The sequence below is a fragment of the Lipotes vexillifer genome, unplaced genomic scaffold (genome assembly GCF_000442215.2).
Source record: "Lipotes vexillifer unplaced genomic scaffold, Lipotes_vexillifer_v1.1 scaffold397, whole genome shotgun sequence".
NCBI lineage: Eukaryota > Metazoa > Chordata > Mammalia > Artiodactyla > Lipotidae > Lipotes > Lipotes vexillifer.
The window spans coordinates 1,335,290-1,362,077 of record NW_006772681.1 but is presented as its reverse complement, the minus strand read 5'-3'; the positions used below and the strand labels follow the sequence as shown (position 1 = coordinate 1,362,077).

The 26,788-nt window shown below is 40.7% G+C and overlaps 1 protein-coding gene across 1 annotated transcript in view; it reads left to right on the top strand.

Annotated features, from left to right (window-relative positions):
• Positions 1–26,788, top strand: part of CTNNBL1 (catenin beta like 1) — a 172,190-nt gene that overhangs the window by 49,880 nt on the left and 95,522 nt on the right. Inside the window, exons 5-9 of the mRNA XM_007447720.1 lie at positions 5,777–5,874; positions 13,902–13,995; positions 17,259–17,350; positions 25,647–25,719; positions 25,959–26,017. Of these exons, the coding sequence (XP_007447782.1) occupies positions 5,777–5,874; positions 13,902–13,995; positions 17,259–17,350; positions 25,647–25,719; positions 25,959–26,017 (416 nt within the window). The remainder of the gene's footprint in view (positions 1–5,776; positions 5,875–13,901; positions 13,996–17,258; positions 17,351–25,646; positions 25,720–25,958; positions 26,018–26,788) is intronic.

Here is a 26,788-nt window from a genome sequence, read left to right as displayed (position 1 = left end):
AGTTTATTTTCATGATTTCTACCGTGGCAATGGAAATTGCCATTCCTCACATGCTAGAAGCTGATGTGCTCACGTAGTCACTACAAACTTATAGGAATATCAGGTCCATGGCTTTATTTATTTTTAAAATCATGACCACTGCTTCTCAGCTAAGTGCCCTATTCTTTAATAAAAACTATTGAATAATATAAACCAGATTTTTTCAAATCTGCTTTCTCTTCACCCATTTGTGATTCAGAAAAATGAGGTCTCATTGTACTGTTAATTTAGGGCATCAGTACATTCCGTTGCATGCTAATATGCAGGAAGGGAGAGATTTGTTTTGTTAATTACAGAGTAGATCATTGGTCCTGATGGGACAGCTCTATTTTGTCTGAAATAGGGAGTGGTCGTTAGCACTATTCTTTTCTAAATTACTGCTTAGTTTTCTCAAACTCTAGAGAGTCAGGAGAACTTGCAAAGTTGTCCCGTTGGATTTTGTGAAGAATTATTGTGGGAATTGGAAAATAAAGGGCAGACAGGTTTTTTTTAGACTAGCAGGGATCAATTGCACTTGAGCAGTTTGGGTCTGTACGACACACCATATTATCCCAGAGGGTGTGTACAATAGTCAGGGGTGCCTTGTGTTCGAGCCCCAGTGCTAATGAGCAGGGATAGGGCTGGGAAGGGTTTGTGCCTCCTAAGGGCTTTCTTCTAATTGGACTGGGAGGGAGTTGGCTATTGCTTCAGTGCTTTCCTGCAAGCACTGTCTAACAAGACTTTATATGTCAAGCTGTTGTTTTGCTAGGAGCTATTCTTGTCTTGATATTTCTAGAATCAAAATTACACTGAAGGGACTTCCCTGGTGGCGCAGTGGTTAAGAATCCGCCTGCCAATGCAGGGGACACGGGTTCAAGCCCTGGTCCGGGAGGATCCCACGTGCCGCGGAGCAACTAAACCAGTGTGCCACAACTACTGAGCCTGCGCTCTAGAGCCCGGGAGCCCCAACTGCTGAAGCCCATGCGCCTAGAGCGTGTGCTCCTCAACAGGAGAAGCCACCTCAATGAGAAGCCCGCGCAGGGCAATGAAGAGTAGCCCCCGCCCACCGCAGCTAGAGGAAGCCTGCATGCAGCAACAAAGACCCAATGAAGCCAAAAATAAATAAATAAATTTATTAAAAAAAAAAATTACACTGAAAAGAATTTACTTCTTTTCCTGATTGGTAGTCTAACTTCCCTGATAATCTGTACTGATGAACCACCCATTTTTTTTGAGCCATTTAAGTATGCTCTGAAGTAAGTCAGATTAGAAGAGTGCCAAAATGGCAATCTAGGAAAAGGACCTCTTAATGTAACTTTTGATCTTGCTTATGAGTTAGGTGAATTCCATGTCCTTGGAAGGCTAGGGTGGTTGTAGCCTGCTTTGGACATTTCCCCTGTGGCCTAACAGTGCCCACTGACATTTAGTAGGTACTTAATAAATGTTGAATGAGGACATTTTTTTCCCTCATATTATTTTGGTTAAGGATTGGGGTAAAATTAAGAATCTAGATTCATTCTAGGTAGTTCTGTGCCATTATTTTAAAAGGAGAAAAAGACTGTTTTGTCTGTTTAGAAATTCATCTGCATTAATTGAGCTATATCTAATCACTCTTCTAATCTAGGAATAAAAGAAAAAAAGACTTCTAAAAAACCCCAGATTTGTTCCATTAAATCAGTTACATACTGTGAATCCAGACTGGTCATTTTTCTTAAAGAAGCATTTTTGAAAGAACTTTAAAAAAAGCCATCTGCTTAATATATTTTGTTCCTCTTTATCTTTTTTTTTCTTTTAATAATTTTGTTCCTTATGGTCACATCTCACTGGAGATTAATGAAATTGATGCCCCGTTTCTGTCCCAAGACTCTACATGAGATGAGGCCAAAAAAACAAATACCTAAAGCCAAAATAAAAGCAAACACCCCTCTTTTTCTAAAAACCATTGTGTTGTGGGCCATTTTGTACCCAGCTGGTCTTTTCTACTTCCCCTCTTATTATACTGGCTTATCGCCCCAGTAGTGGACAGGTGCAGAGGGAGTGAGTGGGGTGGCCTTTCTACCCGACATGACAAAATAGGCTATTAAAAACTGTGTTTTAGTAATTCGCAAAGAGAGGCTCTCTGTTTTCCTATTGCACTTGGATGGGAGAGCCTTTTACCTTGTGAAATGAAATTGTAACTACAGTGGAAAAACCTATCACCCATGCCCAGAGTCTGCTTGTGAAGAAACGCTGGAGGGGTGGCAGACCATGCTGAATTTTCTCATTAAGACTGAGAGTTCATCTGCTTATCTTTAGTTTCCCTTCTTATTCCTCTTTCTGGTCTTCAGATGACCTCTGTCTTCTGGATCATATTACTCGGGAGTTGATGATTACAATTATGAACTCATTCCTGCCTTGCTGAAATGCTATTTGGTGAAAGTTGAGAATTTATGTAAAATCAGTTAGTGGTAGGATTGATGAGTTGTTTACCAGACCTGGTAGCTAGTAAGTGATTTCTTATTTGACTTCTCAACTGAGGCAGGAGTGTAGTAGGCAAGGAGATATCTACTGGACCATTATAAGAAATGACTTTTCTTGGTAAAAGTTAGACATTCATTCTGTTCCTATATAAAACAATCACCATTGTCAAATTTTCTTTTCCTTTTTTCCCCCAGGTTTAATGTGACCCATTTGTGAGCATGGTATAAGAATAATCAAAGAAAAATATGATACCTGTCCCATAAGACCTTAGAGGCTGAAAAAGGACTTGATCAATCTGAATTTCTGTGGCATAGCTGAAATATAAAATTAGATCTTCCAACCCATTGTGACCCAGAAAGGGAGGATCGTGCTGTTGTTAGCTTAAATTTTAGATTTTAGAGGTTTTAGAAAAAATGAAGGTAATAGGGTTTGGCCATTCTGTGGGAAGAATTGACTAACAACAGTCTTTATTATAGTGCTTTCTTATTTTCTCAGTACTTGGATTTACTTGCCCTTTGACATACATGATGTCATTTATTCCTTATAGCTACTGAGTGAGATAGGCTGGGCAGAGATCATTATCACCTTTTTACAGATGAGGAAACTAAGCTGTAAGGAAATAAAGGAGCTTGAGCAAGATTCCATAGTATTAACAATTTGGGGACAGTTTGGTTCACTAAAGATAGGAAGCAAAGATAAATATGATATGACCCCTGTCCTCAAGTTTGCTCTGACTCTTCATCTATTGTTCTTTCATATATGCCCCACCTGTCTCTTGAGGCTAATGTTTAATTAATAATCATAGTTATTAAGTACTTAGTGGGGCATGATGTTACTCAGGGGATGTAATGATAGTACTTATTGCATGCCCAATTCACATCCTTGTCCTATAGACATCTGACTCTATGGTGGATGGATGGATGGATGGATGAAATGTCATCATGCATATTAAATAAGCAGGTGGATAAATAATAAGATTTTTACATCTCATATGTAAGAACTTTTCAAGAGAATAAATATGGGAGCTTCTCAGATGAGGAGGATGAGGAGTTGTTAGCATTTTTGTTCTTTTTCCTGGGGTTTTAATAATTTATGATGAAGTAAGTGACAGTCCTTTTCTCTGTTATTATAGTAGGGTCAATAGCTATAATTTACCTGAATCTAGCTGTTTTAAAACCTGGTTTATACTCCCCTGTGCATTAATATGAAGAGTACGGGCAAAGGTATTGTTTTTGGAATCAGGTGGACCTAATATTCTCCCTTACTATTGCAGTGACCTTTAGATAAGTTACTTAACCACTCTCAGCTTTTGCTTTCTTATCTGTAAAGTGGGGATCACACTTATAGTGCTGCTGTGAGAATTCAGTAGCACAGTGCTTGGCATAATGATGACTTTTTAAAAATGGTAGTTATTATGATGGCATCTACAGCAGTGTTTAGAGAGGGAGAACTACTAATTCCTACTACTCAGAATTTCTAGAGGTTAGTTTGGTTAGGCTGTTTTGTTTTTTAATTCAAACAATTTACGTATTTTAGTTTACTATACATCATGTTTGATACATGGTCTTTGTGTGAAGAGCTTTCTGGTTACTTTGTTAATAAAGGCTATGTACTATACGCATGAAGGAGTTTTATCCAAAGACCTTTAATCTCATTATACACGTAGAATTTCATAGCACACCGAAGTTTTGCATATATATTACTTTAAAGTGTGAAAGAATAAGACACGGAAAGCTTAATTACTTATTCATGATGGTCAGCTGGTCAGGTATAGATAAATAAAACAAACCTTTGAATAATTTTTCTTTTAGCAAAAGATGTTCATAAAATACCTGTAACATCAGTTGGCAGTTAGCAAGTCCTATCATTCTTGTTAATATGTCCTATATCTTTCTTTTTATTTTTTTCTTTCCAGTTTGCATTGAAACTGCCCTGATTCTGACCCTTGTCATCTCACTTCTGGACTCTTTTGTGTGTTGTAGCTTCGGAACAGGTCTTCCTCCTTCAGGCCTGGCTTTTCCCCAACCCCCCATCTACCCACCCCCAAACCCAACACTCACAGTGCTTTAGTGCATCCTGCACACAGCTATTATATTATTCTTTCAAGATATTATTTTCTTCATATGAGTCTAGTTATAATTTTCTCCCCTCCCCCCGTCCCTAATCCTCTTTCTTCTCCTCTTCATATACCTTTGTACATTCTAATCTCTCTGTCTATATTCCTGATGTTTTGCTTTCTAGCCTACCTGCCCTCATCTATTTAGTGGCCTGTTTTCTGACCAGTCATCTTTAGCAAATCTTTCCTTATTTCCCAGTTCAGTTTGCTCCTTTGTCAGGATGTGTGCAGTTCAAGTTGTCTGTATTCCTCATTTGTTACATGTTGGTAATTGCCTGTGGTATATAATTTTTTTAAATGTCTTTAGTTACCTTAACTTCCTCATTTTATCAATGAGGAAACTGAGGCCCAGAGTGAATAGATTTGCCTTTGTCACTATCACAGTGCTTTACTCATCATAAGCATTCAATAAATGCTGGTTGACAGAGCAAGTGGTGTGTGTGCGCACGTGCGCGTGCGTGCGTGTGTGTGTTTGTGTGTGTATGTATGTGTCCAAGGTGACGGAAGGGAAACTTAGTTTGGGCTTCCAGTTTCCAAACATAACTCCTTTTTTCTCTCCTTCCTGTTTTCTTTCTCCTGTATGTCCCTGTCTCTCTCTTTTTGCCTTGTGTTTAATCATCATTGTTCACCTTCCTTTTATGTCCAAAGCAACATGGTATTTAAGAGGAAGGGAGGTTGGTGGGGTCTAGCACAGTCCTCTACATTTTAAACCTATTTTGTCACGCCCTGATTTCTGAAGACTCCTTGGTGAACACCAGCCATCTTATCTCAGAAGAAATCATTACTGTCTTTGAAGGTGAAGTGTAGAAGATAGTTAAGATTATACTGAGTTCCAAGAATTTAAATTATGAGGTAAGGTTAAGGGTGTTGGCCTTTTTCTCACTGGAAAAGTGACCTCCCAAGTGATCTATTTGAAGTTTTGAAATTTATGAAAATGCATTGAACCTATGGAATAAGTTGCCAGGAAGGCAGCGTAAGGAAAGGAACTAAGTGAAGCAGTTACCAACATTTATTGAACACCCACTGTGAGTAGAACCTTGTTGAAGAGATGTTAATAAAACTAGAGTGTATCAAAGGTAAATGGTGATGAAGCGATTGACCAGGAAATGAAAGGGAACCAAATATTTTAATAAAATGTCAGTTGGATTTTCATATGTATGTGTTACCCTTAACGTTTTTCACATGTGTCCATAGCTGTGGTTGATTTGCTTCAGGAATTAACAGACATAGATACCCTCCATGAGAGTGAAGAAGGAGCAGAAGTACTCATTGATGCTCTGGTAAGTTATGTGTCCCTCTGGAGTTTTGCAGGTGTGTGTACGGTGTTGGCATCCTCCCCACCATTGTCTCTGTGAGTGGCATGGGCTGGGTGTCAGGAAGAGCTCTGTGGCAAGGCGGGACTGAATGAGGAGAGTAAGAAAGTAAAGTGCAAAAAAAAAAAAAAAAAAAGCCAGGGCTTCCCTGGTGGCGCAGTGGTTGAGAGTCCACCTGCCGATGCAGGGGACACGGGTTCGTGCCCCGGTCTGCGAGGATCCCACATGCCGTGGAGCGGCTGGGCCCGTGAGTGGCAAGGCGGGACTGAATGAGGAGAGTAGGAAAGTGAAGTGCAACATGTGGGGTACTTTATTCTTTGGAACTGTATTAGGGCAGGGGTTGTAGAGTCCTAGTATTTATTAAATATGTGCTGTAGGCAGGCGTTTTCTTGTTTTTTACACTTTATTTAATCCTAACTGTAACCTCTCAGAAGGGTATTACTGCTATAATTCCCATTTATAGCCATGAAACTGAGGTTTAGAGAGGCAAAACAACCTGCCCGTGGTCACACGGCTGGGATTTGAACCTGTGTTCTCTTTGACTCCACATTCCTGCACGCCTGCCCTCACTGTGTAGCTTCTGACCTTTTTACAAAGAGTTTTTGCAGGAAACAGTTTCTTTTCTTCTCTGGGCTTTATAATCCCAAGTGCTAGTAAAGACAGGTATCATTATTATTTGTTGTACAGATAGGGAATCGGAGAATGTTTAAAAACAAGAACAAACCTTCTAGCTCATCCAGGTCCAAGTAGCAGCCACTGACTGCAGAAGACAGGGTCAGCTGATTTCTGTGTTCCTTTTTGTGGAGCCTAGGCAAGGCCTCAGAATCTTCTTCAGGTATTATTCCAGGAAGCAGCCAATCCAAAGAATTTATATGTGAAGTGAAGTGATATAATCTCATCAACTCACTCTACCCTTGAGGAAGCCCAGGTGCAGAAGTGAAGCCTTCCACTGCATCACTCTCAGCCAGTCCCTGTAACAGCAAAGACGAGCTTCTGCATGTTGGGATCCCCACTGCAGTCCTGTCCCACAGCACCAGTTTCCCTCTTACCAGGCATGGGAGAGGGCCGCAGGGCCCCACAGCTGGCCAGTGGCAGGAGTGACTCTACTCCAGCCTCTTACCCTGATACTGCCTGTGGAGCTCTGTCCACCCACCGAGCTATCTCCCTCCTCAAGTTTCTGTTGATTTTCCATCCTTTCTGTTGTCTTCTGCTGTCTGATCTTTTCTCTCTGGTTAAGAATGTTAATAAGTACTGGTTTTGATGCAGTTTGCAGAGTTTATCAAAGGTCCATGTAGCCACTTGTATTAGAAGCACCTGGGGTGCTTGTTAGGCTGCTTTCTGGCCCCATCCAAGACCTGCTGAATCAGAATGGCTGGGACGAGGGCCCCAAATGATTCTGAGACCCCACTGCTACACTCCCCACCTCCTCCTCACCCTTTCTGTCTTGAGGTTCTTGACCCGAGAAATTTCCCATGTGCCTTGCTCACAGCTACCATTTGGTGTGAATGAAGGGGCTGTGAACCCACTGGATATGAAGGACTGCCTCTTACAGAGAGCAAGGCTGGAGTCCACCAGGGCCATTTGTGACTGAGTATGATGAAAATTTCTATGGCCATTTTTCTTTCAAGCTCCTTCCTAGAGCAAACTGCCACTTTTGTAGAATTCAGGACCTTTATTTTTCCTTTGAACCACTGTGCAGACAGAAAAGGGTGATGTCGGGGTGTCCTTTTGTTTGGAGGAGCATCTGAAGGAAGGCTGTGGCACTTGCTCCTTCTCCATGTCCCCACAGTGTCATTTGTGTAGTCTTACCTTTCAGAGGTTAATTACAGTGGCCCTGAGTGAGCCTTCCTGCCTGGACTCTGGGCTGATTTTAATTATCATCCTTTGCGTGTGTGAATAGAGGAAACAAGAGAGGAACAGCTAGCTGGTCTGCTGCCTGTAAAACGTACCCAGAAACAGCAATTCACACAAAAGCCCCCTTTGTGTTTTCTGTGTTGCCAAGCTCACCAATGAAAGCTGGATCTTGCAGATTTTATTGTTTGTTTGGGAAGAGACAGTTCATCCTCAGTCTGGGGAGCCATTAGGTAGCTGCTATACAGGGTCTTCTGTTTGTTTTGTTTAGTTTCTTTCTTATTATTTTAAGATTTTGACTCTTATAGCTTTATACTGGTGGGGCTGGTGTGAATCACAAACAATCGAACATTTCTAGACTCCCATATATTATTTGCTTATCTGCAGCCAGTCAGGAGCCATCAGTAAATATCAGAGAGCAGAACTGGTAGGTGGTCTTCATCTGTTTTTTTTCTACCCTTGTGCTGCATTCAGGAAGAAGTTTGATAAGTATTCTCATATTACAAGGGTTGAGTTGTCTTCGTAGTTTTAATTTGGGGCCAATATTGGAGGCCTGGAATTGAATGAGCAGAGGCTAGAGAACATGTAGTAGAATTTATTGTGATGTTCAGTTTGCAGTTATTGCCTTGGTCATTTTCTCATTTGGAAGTCCTAAGCAATAGAATAGCACATTTGTGGGGAGAGAGTGCTGTCCTGGTATTCTCAGGGATCTTTGGGGTTTAAAGTTTGGTTTATATCCACTGCTATTACTTATGCAAAAGGCAAATATTTGTGCCTTGTAACAAGTTGATTTGGTAGCCTGGAAAATAGACTCTTTTCTGAAGAGCGGGAACACAGGGTATTTGCTTTGATGGCAGTTCTCTGGCATGCCTCTCTTAAGAAGACATTGGACTCCTTGAGAGTCATGATTAGATTAGAGTCATTTCCCTACTTACTAGTCCCAAAATTTGCCATGCGCTTTGCAATCCCATGTCTTTGCTCACATCTGCCTTCAGCTTGGCAAGGCTTGCTTCTCCTGGGCTATCTGGAATACTACTCATTCTTTAAAGCCTCACTTAAACCTTATCTCTCCTGAGATTTTTTCAGACTCATCACTTCAGCAGAATTTGTGTTCCCCTACCACTGTGTATATCCTGGCACTGTTTTTAAGTTTGTATTCCCTGAGATGTGATCCCGATCAGGGGAGTGGCCAATGTGGTGGCTTTGTCACTTACCATCTGTGTGACCTTGAGAAAGTTACCTATCCTCTCTGTACTCAGTTCATTCTTCTGTAAAATGGGGCTAACAGTAGTGCCTATTGTGTAGAGCTAAAGTGAGGAATAAATGAGATACTTAGTAGATCTTTAGAACAGTGTCTGGCACAGAGTAAACACCCAATAAATGTTAGCCATTGTCTTAATAAAGGTATAAATGTCTGGGACATATTAAGTACTTAGTAAATGTCAAGTTAAAATGATACATATCACATGCCACACAGTGAAATGTTTGTTGACTTCAACAAACATTTTTTTTCATTTCAGCAAATGTTCAAAAAACATTTTGAACAAATACCCAAAAACATCTGAAGGGTGTGGACCTAAATGAGACATGGGGGGATAGATGTTTAGTTTAAAAAAAAAAGAGGATGAAATAAGTAATGATGATAATACAAGGCAGAGCATTAAGAATGACTGTGAGAGATGCAAGCTTCTTTGGAAATGAGGAGAGAGCCATCCCTTCTGATGGGGAAGAACCAGGAGGGGTGGCAGAGCTGTAGGTATTGGCCATGGCCCCTGTAGGGAGGCTTCAATGTGAGGGTGCTTGGAGGGGTCACAGCTAGAGGAGGTGGAAATGTGGCTGGGAGCCACCACTTACTATAGTTTCACAATGTGGCTTTGATGTGGAGAGCCAGGAGATTGCCCTATACCCATTCTTGCCCTCAATTAACCCTACTTAAATTTTGAAGCTTGAGCTGGTGGCAATGCATTTGTGCTGCTCAGGTGAGGCTGAAGTTGGCAGGTTTTTGGTTGTTCTAAGGGTACTTATGTAAGTTTCTGGATGCTACCACTTTTATCCCTTCCCGTTTCTATTCACGTCCTCACCTTCATCTGTATTTGTTCTCAAGCAGAATTCATTTGGTTATTCATTTCACTAATTGTTTATTGAATGCTTAGTGTGTTCTGGATTCTAAGAATTGCTTATGTAGCAGTGAGCAAGACTGACAAAGTCTGTTTTTGTGGAGCTCGTATTCTAGTGTCGGGAGAAACAGTAAATAAGTAAACGAGAAAACAGGTAATGACTCCTTGTTACATAGAAAATTAACATAGAATGATGTCCTGTAGAGCAGCTGGAGAGTCACATCAAATTAGATAGTCAGGAAAGGCCTGAGTTCTGGGTGATGAGAAGAAGCCAGCCATTCAGAATGACCAAGGGCAAGGAATGAGTTTGACGTACTCAAGGAACAAAAAACAAGGCCGGTATTGTTGGAGCACAGCTGGGGTGAAGGGAGAGAGCACCGTCAGGGCCAGACCACACTGGGCTTTGTAGGCCTTGTAGTAAGTTCAGGTGGGATTGCCATTGTTCAGGGGAGTAGTAACATAGTCTGTCTGACCTAACATTTTAGAAAGACCACTCTTGGGAGCTGTGTCGATAATGGATTGGAGGGGCAAGAGTGGAAGCTGGAATATATTAGGTTGCAGCAGGCCTAAGTTTTACATTATGACCATATTACTATGTGTATTTTCAAAACTTATTGCTTGGTCAAGATTCAGTGGGTGTGTGTGTAGGGCAGGGGGAGGGTTTACTATTGTTTTTTAAATATGAAATTTCCAGAACTCATAGTAGGTAGAAAAACTCCAGTCAAACTCTTGAGAAACCTTGTTGGCAGATTGTGCAAGATAGAAAAGGAATCCTTCAAACCCTCTCATCTCCCCTCTTCTATCCCTTTTTTATTTCCTCATCTTCTCTTGTATCTACCCTCTCTGGTCCAGTGGAAAAATATGACTGATCATGCCCTTGAACCCTGTCTCAGTAGGACCTGGTGGAGTATTGTTTGGGAGACCTGGTAACAAGTGGAAAAAGCCAATGACTTATCAGAAAACATCAGACTTAAGACAGTCATGATTTCCAAGGCCAGGGTTACTCTAGCTGATGCTTTAATCCCTAAGCAGGATTTGGTTTTAGTTTCAGAGTTAGTCACTGGTCCAAAACAGGCAGGAAGGTGGTAGACCCAAGAGTTTAGAGGGACAGAATGCTAATTTGTGCTTCTTAGTAGATGATATCTGGAGCTATGCATAATATAAATGTTTTCCTGAGGGTTTTCTCAGCTAAATGTATTTTGACTGTTTTGACCCTCCTGCATTCAGATAAAATTGCACTTAACCCAGCTAAACATAAAGTTTCACACTTTGCAAGCTTAAAAAGGCTGTCTGTTAGATTTTTGTAGCAAGAAAAAAAGATTTCCTCCAGCCAGACACCCATTACCGATAACCATTCAGTTCTGGGATTTGAATGTGTTGCTTACTGCCACTGTCCCCACCACTCTCCAGACAGCAGACCATGGGTAACATAACTAAGAATCAAGGAAAGGGGACGGGGGGATAATGCACATAAAGCATCAATAAGCAGTTGAAACCGGTGAGGCAGTTTGCAGAACCGACAAGCAGTGTGATACCCAACGGAGTTGCAGTGTCTGCTGCTTTAGGATTCAGGGAGATTATAAGTCAGTCAGGGTGATTTAGGGAAAAACAAACTGTGATATGGTTCATGTTTTTCCCCCAGATGTTTTTCTGTTTTCTCTCACATACCCAAATTATCCAATTAATTAAGGAAAATATTGCAGTGGATTTCTTTGGTGAAGCTTTTGCTGGCTGTGAGATTTGAGAGCAAGACTGTATATCTCCTTGATACAAGAGAGGGAAACAGCTCTTTCTCGTATTTACAGGAGTTCCTAATTCTGGCATCAGTATCCCCTCCAATCTGCAACTAGTGTCTTTCATTGCTTCTCACACCAGGGCATAAAGGAGAGCCTAGAAAAATCTGCTTCATTCATGATTCAGGTATCCCAAATTAGTCAACAACTGCAGCTTTTCCCCCATCCAGATGCTTCCCTGAAGTCTCACCCAGAAAGAGTAAAGAGGCCTTCTTTGAAGATCTGTCCCTCTTGCCATTGTTCCATCCTCAGGCTCAGTTTGAATTGGCCATAGAGTGCCTTATACACAAGTGTTCAGGAGGCATCAGTTGAATGAGATCATTTCCTTCTCTCTCCTTTCTTTCCCCCTCATTGAAGTGATAGGATATGATGGGAAAAAATAGTCTCGGAGTTGGTCACTTCTGCCACAAGCTTTGTGACTTTGACCAGGCTAATTAACCTCTCTGGACCTTTGTTTTTCTCACCTGTAAAAGTTGTGAGGATTACATGAGAGTAAATGGAACAATGTATATAAAAATATGACTACAGGGCTTCCCTGGTGGCGCAGTGGTTGAGAGTCCGCCTACCAATGCAGGGGACACGGGTTCGTGCCCCGGTCCGGGAAGATCCCACGTGCCGCGGAGCAGCTGAGCCTGCGCGTCCGGAGCCTGTGCTCCGCAATGGGAGAGGCCACAGCAGTGACAGGCCCGCATACCGCAAAAAAAAAAGATAAATAGAAACACAGAAAATTTTTAAATTTTGCACTAAAACTAACTGCTATAAACTAAGTCAAAAAACAGGTAAAATGAATTTGGGATTCATCTCATAGGAGGGCTAATTTCCTTAAAATACACAGGGCCCTTAACTAATCAATAAGAGCTGATCCAACAGGGAAATGGCCAAAGGACATTTGAACAAAACCGAAAAAAAAAAAAAAAAAAAAAATGACTACAGTACACAAAGTAGAGTGCTTTGTCAGTTTATTTAAATTTAGCAAAATTACTGAATGTATAGTATTGCACTTGACTTTGAGGAGTGTACCAAGATAAATGAGGGTGCAGTGCCTGCCTTCAAAGAATTTGAGTTTTTCTTAGCCCCTGGGAGATATGACAGTGCATAATCAGGTATCAGAAGAAGTAAAGGGCTAGATTCAAACTCTCTACTTAATTTTTGAACCAGACCCAGGGTAAAGTATGCCATATAATTTCATTTAATCTTTACAATTTTTTCCCATTTCCTAAGTGAAGAAACTGAGGTGGTGAGAGAGAGGATATACCATGGGTATGCAGCAGATCTTATCTTCCAGTATAGGTTTACTTATTGGCTATGACTTAGAAATGTATTACCAGATAGATAATCACTTCTTGATTATTAGGTGTTTCCTTAGTTATCTTCCTTGGTGTGCCTCAGGGTTCCCCAAGGCAGTCTCTGTAAGGGCACACATTGTGCCAGAAGGTAGTGTGAAGCAGTGTAAGCATTATTTCACCTAAGAAGGAAGCTTGGTTTTTGCTTCTGCTGCCACTGCTTAGTAGCTGTGTGGTCTTGGCTAAGTCATTAATCTCTTGAATATCATCTATATGATGTGGCTACTAAAATTTTCCTATAAGTGTTATGTGAATCAAATTAAATAAGAGAAATGTAATTGCTTTCTTATGCATTATGTGTAATACAAACATAAGGTATTTTATTCTATTAATATTCTTTTCGAGAAGGAGTCAGAAGTTCTTTGAAAGTAATAGTTTCATGAAAGCTTGATGTAGAACTTAGGAATGTTTTGAGTTTAACCCTAAATTTTGATGTTAGTGTAAATATGGCAAGTAAACTTCCCAACTGAATATCTCTTGGTGCTGTGGTCTAGAAATGTGCTTTTGACTTGAACGAACTTGTGACTTGACTTAAGATGGCATTTCTGTAAGGTGTTTAAATACCGCATAGAAGTAGAAAGAGCACAGGACTTGATTTCAGAGGCCTAGGTTCAAGAGCTAGTATGTCACTCAGTTAAATATGTAACCTTGAATTTTACCTTGTCCCCTTAAGCTTCAATCTAAAGTTAGGGATAGTGATGCCTGCCCCTTCTTTGCCTCAGGGTCACTTCAAGCCTCAAAAGAGGTATTGGGATGGGAGAGCATACTGTAAACCATAAGTGGCAGGTTGTTTACTTTGTTCATTCAGTAGAGGAGTATGGGAATGACAACATTTTGGAGACTGTTTGTGACATGTATCCCATTCTCCTTTTGCTCCCCTGTTGCTGAAGGTGGACGGGCAAGTGGTGGCACTGCTTGTGCAGAATCTGGAGCGTCTGGATGAGTCTGTGAAAGAAGAGGCAGATGGCGTCCACAACACTCTCGGTAAGGGGAAGGGTGCCAGCATCTTCTGAGTTTCTTTGTGTTTGTTTTGGGGTTTGGTACTCATTTCCTTCCTCCTTCATTATAGAGTCAACAGCAGGAGGGTTTTCCTTTTTTCTGCTCCCAAATGAAGACCCTTGTGTAGATTTCATATAACTGCTGCTTTGGTTTGGCTTGTGGTAATAAAAGCAGAAATTCATTCCTGGACAAAAACTGCTGGCTTCTTTGAGCAGGCCTTTGCCTTTGCCTCCAAAAGTTAGGATGAAGTCTATGCAGGATGAATTCTGTTTTTTTTTTTTTTTTTGCTTTGGAAAGTGTATATTTTACAATTTTTGAATCCCCTTCTGTTGGTTCTTCTTCACATTTCCCTTCAGTGGAACTACAAACTTTTGAACAACTGTATACAGGCATACCTCATTTTATTGCACTTTATCGTGCTTTGCAGATATTACAAATTGAAAGTTTATGGCAACCCTGCATTGTCAGATGATAGTTAGCATTATATACTAATACAATATTTTTAAATTAAGGTATGTGCATTTTTTAGACATAATGCTATTGCATACCTAATAGACTACATACAGTATAGTGTAAACATAACTTTTATATACAATAGGAAACCAAAATGTTCATGTGATTTGCTTTATTGTGATATTCGCTTTATTGCAGTGGTCTGGAATCAAACCCACAATACCTCCAAGGTATGCTTGTACCTTTATAGGACATTTTATTTGAAAAAGAGTTAGTATTTCTTTCACTTCTTATGTGTACTTTGCCGTGTAAACTGTGAGTTGAAATATCGCTGTTAACTTGGCTGCCCCTTTATCATATGTTCATTTAAGTGGATTCCTCTGCAATATTTCCCCTCCTCCTCCTTCTCCTTGAGTCTCTCCAGTCTTTCCCCCTGCAAAGTTGCTGAACCAATAGCCTATTTAAAATCGTGCTTTTGGGTAGTCCTCTTTATCACTGGTCACTGTTTTATAAAACCAAAGGTGACATATCTGTAAGCAGAGCTTGAGAAATGAACAAGGCCCAGCAGAAGTAGAAATTTTGATGAGATTAGATTTTCTCCCAGCTCCTTTGTGTCTAGCACAGATTTCTCTTATAGTTTTATACTCTCTACTGTGAAGATTATCATAAAGAAGGAGGAAGACATGGCACCTAGGGAGTAAGAGAAGAGAGAACACAACAGTCTGTGATTTGGGGGTTGGCTCTAGTCTAGAGCCAGAATTTGGCATTGCCATCTGTTAGCCTAATGCTGAATTTTGCTGAGTAGAAGGAGTATCAGAAGTCTTAACTGACAGTTAATAAAAAGAGCCTGATGTAATGGAAAAAGCACCAGCCTGGCAGTCTATGAAGATCTGTCTACTTTCAACTTGGTCCCTTACCAACAGCTCAGGAGATTCATCCCTCTATCCCTTATTAAGCATCCGATGTGTGTCAGGCACTGTTCTAGGCACTGGGTAAATTAAAGATGAATTAGGCACAGTTCTTCTTAAGAGGCAGACTGATGGGAAAGTCTTGAACAGAAAGGAAAGGTAATACAGGGTGACAAATGGTATAATAGTGGGGAGCACTATGGAAGTGAAGAGGAAGGGTCTCCAAATTGCTGGGTAGGAGCAGGTAGCTGATTAGGGCTGAATATGAAGGCAGGTGCATTTTTTTATTATTATTCATTTATTTATTTATTTTTGGCTGCGTTGGATCTTCATTGCTGCGTGGGGGCTTTCTCTAGTTGAGGCGAGCGGGGGATACTCTTTGTTGCGATGCGCAGGCTTCTCATTGCGGTGGCTTCTCTTGTGGAGCACAGGCTCTAGGCGCACAGGCTCAGTAGTTGTGGCACACGGGCTTAGTTGCTCTGCAACATGTGGGATCTTCCCAGACTAAGGATCGAACCCGTGTCCCTTGCACTGGCAGGCGGATTCTTAACCACTGCGCCACCAGGGAAGTCCCGACAGGGGCATTTTTAAGGAGAAATGTGAGACGGGCAGGGCAGTATCATTTGTAAAGCCATGAATGGGCAAGGGCTTTCGGGGAAGACTAGAAATGTACTGTGGCAGTGTGAGGTAGGTGTGGTGGGAGATGGGACCAGAGGAGTAAGTTTTTCTAGATTATGGAAGACCTTCTAAACCCTGGCAGGATGTTTGGATTTTATCCTAGTGGACAATAGAAAGCCACCTAAACTGTAAGCAGAATAAGATAAAGGCATTGGAGATTAAAATGAATGAGCTGATTTCTTAGAAAATGAGAGAAAGTAATTAAGCTATTAAAATGATCTTCATCTCTCAGGGGTCTCGTTGCTACTCTGCTCCCACAGCTTTGTCTCCACTCCCTGAGGGGCCGCCTGGTCATTCTTTAACTTGCCATTGCTGAGGCTGGCGTGATTGAGGAAGCAGATAGGAGGTGTAGTGCTTTCTTCAGCCCTTTCTCTTCAAGACTCAGACCCGCTGGGCGTTGTGCTTAAAGAGCACAGAACTCCGATCTGCTTTATGATAGATAATAACATCCTGGGATGGGGAGTGGATGGAGTCCTGAAGGAAGGAAAGCACTGGATGCAATAGAATGGGACTACAGGTTTGGGGTTTTTTTTTTAACGTCCTTTTTTTAGCATCATAATCATACAATCACTTTTTTTTGGCCTCCTCACTTAAAATTTTTCCCTTAAACAGCAATTTGGTTGTTGTAGGAGATAGCAGGACCAATTATATTTGCTTCTGACTACCTGACGGTTACCTCTGCCAGCATGGTCTTTCCCCTCTATGCACATTATTTTGTTCAGTTAAGATCATGCTTGCTTCCCTTGCAGTATCCAGAGAAAGAGATCTGAAAATGGATGAATCAGGAGAGGAAGAGGCTCTGAATTCATCCCCTGATTTTTCCTTAAGGCTTCTGCCTAGCCCACTGTTTCTTTAGTCACAGGTCTCAGGTACTCTAGTACAGTGAGATTAAGAGGGCCTTCTTAGGCAGATATTCACACCTTTGTGTGTCCTGCTGTAGTGTTTTTCCCTGTTAACACAGAAAATCTTTCACTATTCCTTTATTGAATTCCATCACATTCAGTTATGAGTTTTACTTGTAACATAACTTGAAGAAAAACAAAAAACCATAGCATCTCCCTGGTTAATCTGAAAATGACAACATAGCATCTGCCTGGGAGGAATATAGGGAAGTGGAAAGAGGAATAAAATGTCTGTCATGGGAAGCAAGCTTGTTGAAGATGGAAACAAAGTTGCCCTCCCAAATTATTGGTGTCTGTCTCCCTTCAGCTATTGTGGAGAACATGGCTGAGTTCCGGCCTGAGATGTGCACAGAGGCTGCCCAGCAGGGTCTTCTGCAGTGGCTGCTGAAGAGGCTGAAGGTAAGTTTGGCTTTGTGGGACTGTAGCTCAAACCTCTCTTTGCTCTGGGCACAGCTCATGCTGGGTCATTGGCACAGATTGTTATTCCTAGGCTATGTGATCTAGTTTGCGAACCTTTTGGCAGCTCTTGCCTCTTTCTTTGCTTCTCTTCTTCTGTTTGTTTTAAAAGTACACTTTAATGCCCCTGAAAATAATATAAACATGTTGTCAACACAAATTCATGTGGTACAGAAGGTTTATACTGAAAAGTTCTCCTCTGCTGATTCCTTCTAGTTCCACTTCTCAGAGACAGCCTCTGTTAACAATATTTTATCTATCCTTCCAGAAATTTTCTGTGTAAATAGGAGTATGTGAGTGTGTTTTTGTGTGTTTCACAAATAGAATGATATATTATTTTCTTTTGCAAGTTGATCTTTTCGCTGAACTAATGGCTGCCTAGTATTCCATTTTACCGTTGTACCAAAGTCAGTTTAACCATTCTCCTGTTTATAATAGTTGTTCACTGTTAAAACAATGTTGCAGTGAATATCCCCATGTACACATGCACATTTTTGTTTTCCTTGAACGCTAGTGTTAGTTTATTTGTAGGATAAGTTCCTAGAAATAGAATTGATAGGTCAAAGGGTATGCACACTAAAATTTTTGGTAGATATTGCAAAATCTAATAGTTGAGAGGGTCTGTTTCCCTTACCTACATTGGGTATTACCAAACTTAAAATTTTGTTAATCTGATAAGTGAAAATGGGTATTTCATTTTAATTTGGAATTTTAAAATCGAGGACAGTGTATTGGCTTTCAGTTTTTTATTAGCCATTTGTATTCATCTCTTTTAGCTTCCTATTTATATCCTTTGTTTATATTTCTGTTGGATTATTCATTCTCTTTCCTTCCTAGCATAGTCCTTTTGACCATCTTTTTAACATTTAGTGCTGTCACAGAGAGTAAATGAGGAAAGGGAGAGGTAAGAGCTTCTCTCAGGATAGTGTTAACCAAAGGTATGATAGAAGGCAGTTTGGAACTGCCTGTGTGCTACTGAAATAATCTCGGCAAGCAAGGGTTCCCAACTTTTCAGTGAGAAAGAGGAAGACGTGTTTGTAGCTGGTATGATTCTTTAAGTAGTCCTGGCCTTGCTGTGCTTCAGAGTGTCATAGAGATGCAGAAAGTCTGAGGTGCATCAGGTCCGATTTGTCCCCCACTGTCTTGGTAGGGCTAAGGAAGAAGATTCTGCCCAAGATATCATGTGCCCCCATGGTTCCCTCCCTCCCTGACAATCTAGGTCTTCCCCAATCCTTCTTATTTAATCCTTTGTTCCCATTCAATCTGTAACGTAGACTTATATAACATGACTTGAGGATATTCAGCTAGCCTGCTGTATATTATCATCAGTGGGTATGGGCACATTTGCTGGCAGAGTATAAACTTAAGGCACAGTTCAGTAGACTGCAACTTCCTACCCACACACACACCCTCACCCTCGCCTTTCCTTTCAGGGAAAATCAGGTCTGGTTAATTCATTCATTGTCATTTTTGCAGCTTCCTTTTCTCAAGTTAGGTTGCAGCTTCCTTCCAACCTCCTCTCATGTGTTTTGATGTCCTTTGGTTTCCCCATGTAATTACCTTCACATCTCCCTCGGTTTCTTCTTTCCTCATTATTCAACAAATCTTTGTTCTCCAAAGCCTTGAGACATTTTGGGGGTGAGGAGTAGGGGAGAGGAAAGTAAAACACATAGTTAAGGGGGTAGGACAGATGGCAGAGACCTGAATTGTTGATGGGGTTGGCCATAGGTTGGGGCCTTAACCTTAAAAATATACAAAATAATCCAATAGTTTTTGTCTTTTTGAAATCAGGACCAATTTTTCCCAGTTACTTGAGACTTGATCTGAATCAAGGATTCTTCATTAAACCAGAATGTAAGGCCTCTTCTGCCTTTTTTTTTATTTATTTTTTTTTCTATAGACACTTGCCCTGTCTTTTTTTTTTTTTTTTTTTTTTTTATTTATTTATTTATTTTTTGGCTGTGTTGGGTCTTCGTTTCTGTGCGAGGGCTTTCTCTAGTTGTGGCAAGTGGGGGCCACTCTTCATCGCGGTGCGCGGGCCTCTCACTGTCGCGGCCTCTCTTGTTGCGGAGCACAGGCTCCAGACGCGCAGGCTCAGTAGTTGTGGCTCACGGGCCCAGTTGCTCCGTGGCATGTGGGATCCTCCCAGACCAGGGCTCGAACCTGTATCCCCTGCATTGGCAGGCAGATTCTCAACCACTGCGCCATCAGGGAAGCCCCTCTTCTGCCTTTTGAAAGGTGTTTAAACTTGCCAGTCTTTTTTTTTAGTAACAGGAAGGGAAATCGAGACCTTTGGGTGTTTGGCTTGGATACCATTACCCTTATGAGAGTAATAAAGAGGTCCATTTGGTAGTCTTGCAAGCTTTTGACTCTTGCCTTTTAGGCATAGTGTTTATGCAATCCTCAAGGCATAAATAGCCGTGTTGCTGTCTCTGAAACAGTTTTTCAAGGTTTGGGGGTATCTAAACATTAAAATGCTATTTGGTTATTTTACTAGTAAGCAAGTACCCTTAGAAAAATCCTGTGCTGCCCAGAACATTAATGAAAGAAGGTTCTGCTTAAGGGCGAGGGCAGTAAGAAGGCATGTCTTTAAAACCAATGCCTTGCTCTTATTTCTCATAGTCTAGGGAAGTGCTTATTTTAATCTTCACCCTCATAAATATCATGGTGAATCAGAATGAGGGCTGGACCCAGATCCTTACTTTCACCAGTAGAACTTTTAAAAATACAGATTCCCAGACTTACTGTCTCAAGCCTCTGTCTTCGGTGTATTTTAGAAAAGTTCCACTTGTGATTATAAATGTACAGCCCTCACTAAGATCCACTGGTCTCTAGAAATGTGAGCATTTTTGTTCCGCACTGCTCCCAAACTAATTTAAGACTCCATTTTCATTATGCCATTCACTATTCAAGAACCTTCCTAGAGTGATGCTACTGCCCTCTGCATCAGATCCCACCATCTCTGCCTACTTTTCAAGGCCCTTTAACGCGGCCTGATCTTTCTTTTCTTTCCTTTTTCATTTCTCAGTTTTGAAACACTGGCCTTATTACTGTTCAGACATCTCTTGTACCTACCCTCTTTGCAAAGGTCAACAAGGGTCAACAGTGGAGTCTGTCTTTGTTCATGTTCCCCCCTCCCCCAGGAATGACTCCTGCCTATGTAATTCTAAATTATACACCACCTTCATTAACCAACTTAAATCCCTACTCTTCCACATTGCCTCCATCATTTTTTGAACTGAAAGGAATTTTATAAGTTCTGTTGCAGATAAAAAATTAAAAATCAAGACCTGTAGAGATTAAGTGCCTTTCCCAAATTCATGCAGCTAGTTAGAGATAGAGCTAGAATTAAAACCCAAGCCTCCAGACTTTCTTCATGCACCCTTTCCATAGCACTACTTTGCCCCCAGCCCATATTGCCCTCTTTCTTTTCTGAATATCAATCATTTTATTTTTTTTCTGCTGGTTCTCTTCTGGGAGTTAGCAGATCTGGGTTGTAACATATGCCTGTAACTGTGTGACCCTTACCCTCATGGAGCATCTTTTCTTCATCACCTGGCAGACTTTCCTCTTTTTATGTGTGCTCCTTGTCTTTCTCCCAATGTCCTTAAACTCCTTAAGAGCAAGGACTGGGACTCCATCATATGTGTATCTCCTCCGGATTGTTCTCAGGGTGTGGGTCCCAATGGGGAGCATCAAAATTACCTGGCAACTTGTTGGAAATGCAAATTCTTGAACCCACCCCAGACTCATTAAATCTGCCCAGCTTGGGGTGGAGCCAGCAATCTGTGTTTTAACAAGCCTTCCAGGTGATTCTGATGCATACTGAAGTCTGAGAACCCTCATCCTAGAGTACTTATGTTTACATTGCTTGATAAAACCCTGCTATTTAACTGATCGTCCCCTGTTTATTCAGTAGTCCTTGAGTAACTAAGTGAGTGGCACATTGGTGAGTCTCCTTTATGTACTGGTAGCCTAGCAGTATACAGAGATACTCATGGATTTCTTCATTCACTAAATGAAACCTCACTCATTTGTGCTGCTAATAAGGATAAAACCCATTGCGGAGGATTTCATTAAATGGTTTAACAGGTAAGCAGATAACAGTAGTATGAGAGACACTGCACCACAGTTCACTTTTTAATGGGAAATACAAACTTATTAGGATATTGTGTACTATTGAAAATAACACCAAAACTTCTTTCTTTTTCAAGGAAACAAAATTGAGATTCCTTTTTGTTTCCCAATTAAATCATTGCTTCAAAAACTGTTGCAATGTTTGGTGCTTGAGCTAATGAATTGAGAATTGGCTATGTTATACTACATGTACAACTGGTTGATGCTAAGTCCTTAGCCTCTTATGACCAGGTGATGGGATTTTTGTAGGGCACAATCTGCTTTGACTATTGTCCAGGGCTGTAGCTGTGTCTGAACCTGCCCCATGTGTTCCAGGTACCAGAGGTGAGCTGCAGAAATAATCTGCAGCTTCTGGCTGTGGGTGGCAGCATAAATGTCTTGTACTTTCCAAAAAAGCAGCAGCTCCCAAAAAGGTGAAGTTTAATTTTATTCAAGGCCAGTACATGCTGAGTACAAACCTATGCTTGACTCTGTAATTACTCTGACAGCTGAAAGATTTAGGATCACCAGGCTCCTGGATAGAAGAGAGCCCCCAAAGCTCCAACTCCCGTTGACTAGCTTTGCAAAATCCAAGAGGCTATACCTGCTAAATAAATTCTCCTTCCTCCTGATTTTGACTAAATGTCCTTGTAATTCGGCAGTTTGGTATTTTGCAGGCTTGGAGGTTGTCATCTCTGGCTGAGATTTAAACAGAAATAAAACTTCCATGGTGACTTCTGTTTTTGGCTAGGCATGAAAGATTAGTCTTCTGCTTTCCCATCTAGCCCAGTTTCACTCAACGTTAGAGATATCAATCAGGTTAGAGAGGCAGAGTAGTTTGGCCAAGATCACATAGCTGGTAACTGTTAGAACTGAAATTCTAACCTGGATCCTAATCATCAGAAAAACTTATAGCAACTATTATGTATTAGGTACTTCCATATTATTTAATTCTCAGAGTAACTCTCCAAAGAAGATGTTATTTTATTGTTTCCATTTTACAGATAAAGAAACTTGAGACCAGGAAGTGTTACTTCGGTCATAGATGACCATTCTTAATTTATGGTGCCATCAGTATCTCAGTAATTTTGTTTTTACAGGGTTCTATGCCAAAAAGGACCTACCAGTCCCATTTAAAGTAGTTAGGTCCAAACAAATTTAATACATATTTACGTCCTAAGACTTTAGTAGCCGTTCTAAAAAATAATATGCATGAATTAAAATAAAATATATTTTTATTTCATTCTTAAATACCACAATTACTTACCAGGAGATGTGTGTGCCTCTTGTGTAGTTATACTACACAACTTCTAAAACCTTGGAATCAGATTGAACACAACCATCTTCATTCCTGTTCCACACTGATTTTCACATAGTTCTTTTATCACAGCAACCACCCAAACCCAGCTTCACAAAGAAAAGATGTCATCAAAAGAAATGTACATAATTCAAAAAGAGACATGTACCAAAATGTTCATTGCAGCTCTATTTACAATAACCAGGACATAGAAGCAACCTAAGTGTCCATCAACAGATGAATGGGTAAAGAAGACATGGCACATATTTACAATGGAATATTACTCAGCCATAAAAAGGAACGAAGCTGAGTTATTTGTAGTGAGGTGGATGGACCTAGAGACTGTCATACAGAGTGAAGTAAGTCAGAAAGAGAAAAACAAATACCGTATGCTAACACATATATATGGAGTCTAAAAAAGAAAAGAAAATGGTCAGAAGAACCTAGGGGCAAGACAGGAATAAAGATGCAGACCTACTAGAGAATGGACTTGAGGATATGGGGAGGGGGAAGGGTAAGCTGAGACAAAGTGAGAGAGTGGCATGGACATATATACACTACCAAACGTAAAATAGATAGCTAGTGGGAAGCAGCCACGTAGCACAGGGAGATTAGCTCGGTGCTTTGTGACCACCTAGAGGGGTGGGATAGGGAGGGTGGGAGGGAGGGAGACGCGAGAGGGAAGAGATATGGGGACATACGTATATGTATAACTGATTCACTTTGTTATAAAGCAGAAACTGACACACCATTGTAGAGCAATTATACTCTAATAAAGATGTTAAAAAAAAAAAAAAAGAAATGTACCTGAAGCTAGTGGTTAACGTGCTCACTAATCAGCAGATGTGAGATGTCACTGTGCTTTCCTTGTAAATCCTGTAAATCCTTGCAATCCCCTCTGAATTCAATATGATGCCCCAGGTACATTGGCACACAGTTTGGGAACTGCAGACTTAGTGTCACATAGGTAGTACATGCTTATGAGTTAAATCTAGGTATGTCTCATCCCAGGTTCATGTCCTTTTATTTATTTTTTTAACGTAAATGTATTACTTGATAAAATTAACTTTAATTCAGTGTAATTTTTTAAATGATGTAACAATGGACCAGTTTTATGTCAAATTCACCTCTGTTTGCTGTCACGTTCAATTTTGTGTCTTGCATATAGCAGGTGCGCAATAAATATTTGTTGGAAAAAAAGAGGAAACCTCTCTCCTACCTTAGAGACAGGAGTTTATAAAATCAAATAAAAGACAAGAGGCATTGGAACCACAGAAAGGCTATTGCTCTAGTGGCCTGATGTCTTTTGGCTTCTTTCAGTTGAGTGTATCTTGTTTGCAACAAGAATCCTGACCCTTAAAAAGCTGCATATAAGTTGGTGTGGCTTAAATAATTTAAACTAGCAATACTTGAACTTAAATCATTTGAGTAAGTGATTTTATTAGCTAATCCTTCATTCTAATAGACATGCTCACCCCTTGGCTTTTCACTTTTGTATTTTGATTTGGATAAAACTATTTTTCTTAAAATGAAAAACGCCACAGATTGCATTTAAACCCTGGCTGTTGTACTGAATTTCTTGAAACAAGGCCTTAAGCTTGTCCAGGGAGCATAACTTGCAGTCAGCGCACATAAACCCTTGTATTTACAGATCTTTTAACCTAAGATGGGTCATACCCGGTCAGCCTTCTGAAACCCTATGGGGTGCACTTAGGCTTGATGGGGAAGACATGCAGAGAGAACTGAAAAGATGCTGGGTGTTGCTTCATTAGGGGCCACTCTTCCTTCTTAAGTGCAAAATCAGTGTCCAAACGGAACTGTGAATGGCACTAAGGGGATGGAGGTATTAGTTTCAGTATAAACACTTCCCCTGTCCTTTCCAGATACAGTAATTATATGTTAGTTCAAAAACCTGGATAGGTAGCAAGGCTGCTGCTGATTAACAGTCGTGGTCTTTGTGCCTGCATTTTGAGGATCAAGGGTACAGTAAATAAAAACACATCGATGAGGCTTGCGCTCCTCTCTGTGTACCTTTATCCAAGGGGCATTGTTAATGATGAGGCACTTGAGTCTCACTACTGGGGCAACAATGTGGATGACCATGAAAAATAGGCTCTGCAGTAGATGTGTCCCCTCTGCAACTCCAAGTAGCAGGGCATGCAGCAGGGAAAGAATTGTGGGTAATAATTTGGGTGTTAAAATATTAACACATTTCTGCATATTTAATATGGTTTCCTTTTTAAATAGTAGGCAGATTATGGCCCATGAGCAGTTAGGTTTATGATTTCAAATTAAATTTTAAGCACTTAAAAAAAAATCCAAAAGGAACTAGTTTGTTATAAAGACATTCAACTAATCAGAACAAGAGCTTGCTTTCTTTTCAGCTTCTCTGATCATCTATCAGCTAATTTACAGCCTAATTTTATGATTGTAACTTGTGAATGAAGCTTCATGATGGATTTTAGTCATAAATGTTCAAAACTTTCAATCATTTATCCAGTTCACATTTGAGTATGTATTATGTGCTAGACAACAGTCCCTAGACTCAAAATGGGGAATCTGGGAAGGCTTCACAGAGGAGGTGACATTTGCACCTGGGCTTTAGGAGTGTGAGAGCTGTTGTGTACATCTGCTGTTTATGGTTTTACTATGCAGTGCTTGAGTCTGGTCTCTTGAGAGCAGAGGCAGACTTTTTTTTACCCTTAACGTGCCCTTTCTAACTTCTGCTTCTCTCTAACTCAGATCCTAGTACTTGTGAAAAAATTTGTCCTGGGGAAGGAAGCAAGGCCCCTTAACGTTTTTCTCATTTCTCCTATTTCCCAACAGGCAAAGATGCCTTTTGATGCCAACAAACTGTATTGTAGTGAAGTGCTGGCCATATTGCTCCAGGACAATGATGGTGAGGCTCCCTCTCGGTATTGATATTCTGTTAGGATAGGAGCCAGGCTTGTTTCAGATCATGACAGCAAGCTCTCTTGCCTTTGGCATCCCCTCGCTCTCCCTCTCGCTCTCTGTGCAGCTTTTGTACTCTGTCAAGCTGTATTGATTTTGTTTGCTGATGTATCAGTGTAAGACGGCTGTAAAATCTGACAGTTAGCTTCATTTTTTTTTTCTCCTTCTATATTTTTCCCCTTTTAGAAAACAGGGAATTGCTTGGGGAGCTGGATGGAATCGATGTGCTTCTTCAGCAGTTATCCGTGAGTAATTCTTATGCTTCCTGTCTGCCGTGAAGATACATGGCTTGCTTTAAATGGGAGGTGGAGCTGGAAATTGTTGGAAGGAATAAGCCATGTGATGCAAGCCATATGGAATGTGTTGGCAGGTTTGAGGTCACATTGGAGGTACATGGTTTGCCTCCTTTTCTTAGTCATTTGCTCTTTATGACCAGATATCACTGTGGATCTGGTGTGGACTTTCTCAGTTTTCTGATATTTATCAATCCAAAAGAGGTGTGCTTCCTGCTTAAGTGTATATTCTTGAGCCAAGAATGCCAAATTATTTTTAGTTGACCCACTCCCAAGATTATTCACTTGCTTTCCCATCAGTCTGCCACTAAATTAGAGTCTGTTTATTTAGGATCCAGATAAGTAAGCTTCAGGAGTACAAGTTCCAATACAGTAGGATAGAGGTCAAAGAGGAGGATAGGGAAGGATGTGGCACTGGAGGCTGGAAAAAGAAATTAGAAATTGCCATTTGCTTGTTGTAAGAAATGTAAATCCTGTTGAAATGTTGTTCTGCTGGCATTCTGGAAATACTGTTAAGATTTTTTTTTCTAACATATCTCATCTGTGCTATTCCAAAACCAGGACTGAAAATAGATCATTTGGATAAAATCTTAAGAGTGTTGGGAGTATCTGAGATGTCAGTTTGCATACAGCTTTCGTCTTGGTGCCAGCAGCCTGAGTGGCTTGGCCTCCACCCCAAAAAATAGAGCTTTGAAATGTGAATCTCCCAATTCTGGGAAAGTA